The sequence below is a fragment of the Bufo gargarizans genome, chromosome 1, assembly GCF_014858855.1.
Source record: "Bufo gargarizans isolate SCDJY-AF-19 chromosome 1, ASM1485885v1, whole genome shotgun sequence".
Taxonomy (NCBI): domain Eukaryota; kingdom Metazoa; phylum Chordata; class Amphibia; order Anura; family Bufonidae; genus Bufo; species Bufo gargarizans.
In genome coordinates this window covers 573778264-573781049 of record NC_058080.1, presented here as the reverse complement: position 1 = coordinate 573781049, position 2786 = coordinate 573778264, and the positions used below count along the sequence as shown (strand labels likewise).

The window sequence follows — 2786 nt, the reverse complement described above, 5'->3', positions numbered from 1 at the left end:
CTAGAATTTTTTATTTTTTGTCGCAAGTTAGTGGAATATGAGACTTTGTAAGAAAAAAAAAAAAAAAAAAATCATCATAATTTTCCGCTAACTTGTGACAAAAAATAAAAAGTTCTATGAACTCACTATGCCCATCAGCGAATACCTTAGGGTGTCTACTTTCCGAAATGGGGTCATTTGTGGGGTAGTTATACTGTTTGGGCATTGTAGAACCTCAGGAAACATGACAGGTGCTCAGAAAATCAGAGCCGTTTCAAAAAGCGGAAATTCACATTTTTGTACCATAGTTTGTAAATGCTATAACTTTTACCCAAACCATTTTTTTTTTTGCCCAAACATTTTTTTTTTATCAAAGACATGTAGAACTATAAATTTAGCGAAAAATTTATATATGGATGTAGTTTTTTTTGCAAAATTTCACAGCTGAAAGTGAAAAATGTCATTTTTTTGCAAAAAAATCGTTACATTTTGATTAATAACAAAAAAGTAAAAATGTCAGCAGCAATAAAATACCACCAAATGAAAGCTCCATTAGTGAGAAGAAAAGGAGGTAAAATTCATTTGGGTGGTAAGTTGCATGACCGAGCGATAAACGGTGAAAGGAGTGTAGTGCCGAAGTGTAAAAAGTGGCCTGGTCATGAAGGGGGTTTCACCTAGCGGGGCTGAAGTGGTTAAAGGCTCTCACAAGCGTCCCCGAATGCATCCGTCCAGCCCTAATGAATTCTGAGTGGATGCGGATCCGCTCAGAATGCATCAGTCTGGCACCGTTTGGCCTCCGCTCCGCTCAGCAGGCGGACACCTGAACGCTGCAGCGTTCGGGTGTCCGCCTGTCCGTGCGGAGGCAAACGGATCCGTCCAAACTTACAGTGTAAGTCAATGGGGACGGATCCGTTTGAATTTGACACAATATGGCTCAATTTTCAAACGGATCCGTCCCCCATTGACTTTTAATGTAAAGTCTGGACGGATCCGTCTGCGGCTACTTTCACACTTAGAATTTTTTTTACAATATAATGTAGATGGATCCGTTCTGAACGGATCCCATCGTCTGCATTATATGAGCGGATCCGTCTCAGACGGATCTGCTCTGAACGCAAATGTGAAAGTAGCCTAACTGTTAAAATAAGTTGTCAGTTAGTGCAATCAATAGAAATGTCCTATAATGCTTCTTAAAATGTACTTAAAATATAATTGAATACATTGACGTGTACATTGGTAAATTACGCAGTTCAATAAACATGCTAAAGCAACCAGGATAATACAAAATCAACAACACCCTGCACTTTTTTTTTAAAACTTCCAAAGCTCTTTCTATACTATGCCTTGGTAGAATACTAATTAATATAACCAGCAAATTAAGCAATATTATAAGGAATACAATAAAGTGGTGGATAGAATACAATGTCAGTAATTCCCTCGAAACTGAGCAATATCAAGAGAGTGCTGTTAAAGGTTTGTTCTGATTTTTAGCATGCCTAATAAAGCCACAGTTAAATCGTAGGAAACAACAAAAAAATACTGTCAGAAACAAAGCTCTAGGAAAGTAGAATAGACCTCCTTCATCCAATTTGTGTCTGTTGCTGATTGTTACATGTTATATTGTTTGTAATGGTAGGAACTGCATCGGAATCAGATTGGTTTGAACATCTCATGATCTTTAGGTAAAATATGCTGAAAGATGGACTAGAGAAGAAGTAAACCAAAGGGTTGCACATACTGTTCATGTATGTTAAGCAAACTGTAATATAAAATGCGGTGTCTACAGTTCTGTATATACTGCAGTCATTCATTTGTGGAGATGCCAAGAGCCTTAAGATTTCAATCCTGGTAGAGACACTTGGTAAAAAACATATAATGAACACAATTCCAACAGATATGATACATTTGACAGATTTTCTTATCTTTGAATCTCTGTCCAGGTTCCTCTGTCTGAGTCTCCATATGATACTGTAAGAGCAAAACAGGATAATGCACAGTGGGAGAAAAAACTGAAGAATGAAGATCAGGTCATGCCAGCATGAGGCAGCAGGACACACCATAAAACTTGTACATTTTTTATTGCTTGATGGGTCTTCTTTAAGGTGGTCTTCAGTCAAAATAAAGGCAGTCATTGCAATAGTTGTAAACCACACACCACATGAAATAAGGGCAGCAGTCTTGGTGGACAAAGAGTTGATGTTATTATGTGGATGAACAACTCTAAAGTACCGGTCCAGTCCAACCAAAGTAAGAAAGAAGATGCTTCCTGCCCTGTTCATTGCAAGCATGAAAAGCATTACTCTGCATGGGACATCTCCATAAGTCCAGTGCTCTTGCTTCAGATAATAGTCTGTTCTAAAAGGCAGTATGATAATGAGAAGAAAATCGGCCATAGACAAGTTGAAGAGATAAACAGTGCTGGCCTTCCATGACTTGATGTGGAAGCAAAATGCCCACAGAGCAATGAAGTTGAAAATAGATCCCAACACAATGATTAGAATTAGAATGGGAGGAAGAAGGTAGAAGAGAATAGGTTCTTGGAACAAACAACATCTGAAATTGCTTGTGTTCTGGTTGTTTTGAAGCCTCGCATATGACATTGTTGAGATGGTGTTGACTTTCGAAACAAATGCCAAAGAATACGAAAAGCCAACTTTGAATGCAGAAAAGAGGAAGTAATTTACTGAAGAAAAACCCAAGTGCTAATAGCCTATGTGTTACAGCATATGAGTCATTTTGGAGATTACATATCTAAAGTGGTTTTACAAACAGATCATACATCCAAATTGTTATATGCAGTAATTAAA

The 2786-nt window shown here is 37.8% G+C and overlaps 1 protein-coding gene across 1 annotated transcript; it reads right to left on the bottom strand.

Moving 5' to 3' along the window:
- Positions 1-1559: 1559 nt before the first annotated feature.
- Positions 1560-2579, bottom strand: HCAR2 (hydroxycarboxylic acid receptor 2). The gene has a single exon (XM_044282038.1). The coding sequence runs from the start codon at positions 2577-2579 to the stop codon at positions 1560-1562; it is 1020 nt and encodes a 339-aa protein (XP_044137973.1).
- Between the last annotated feature and the right edge of the window lie 207 nt (positions 2580-2786).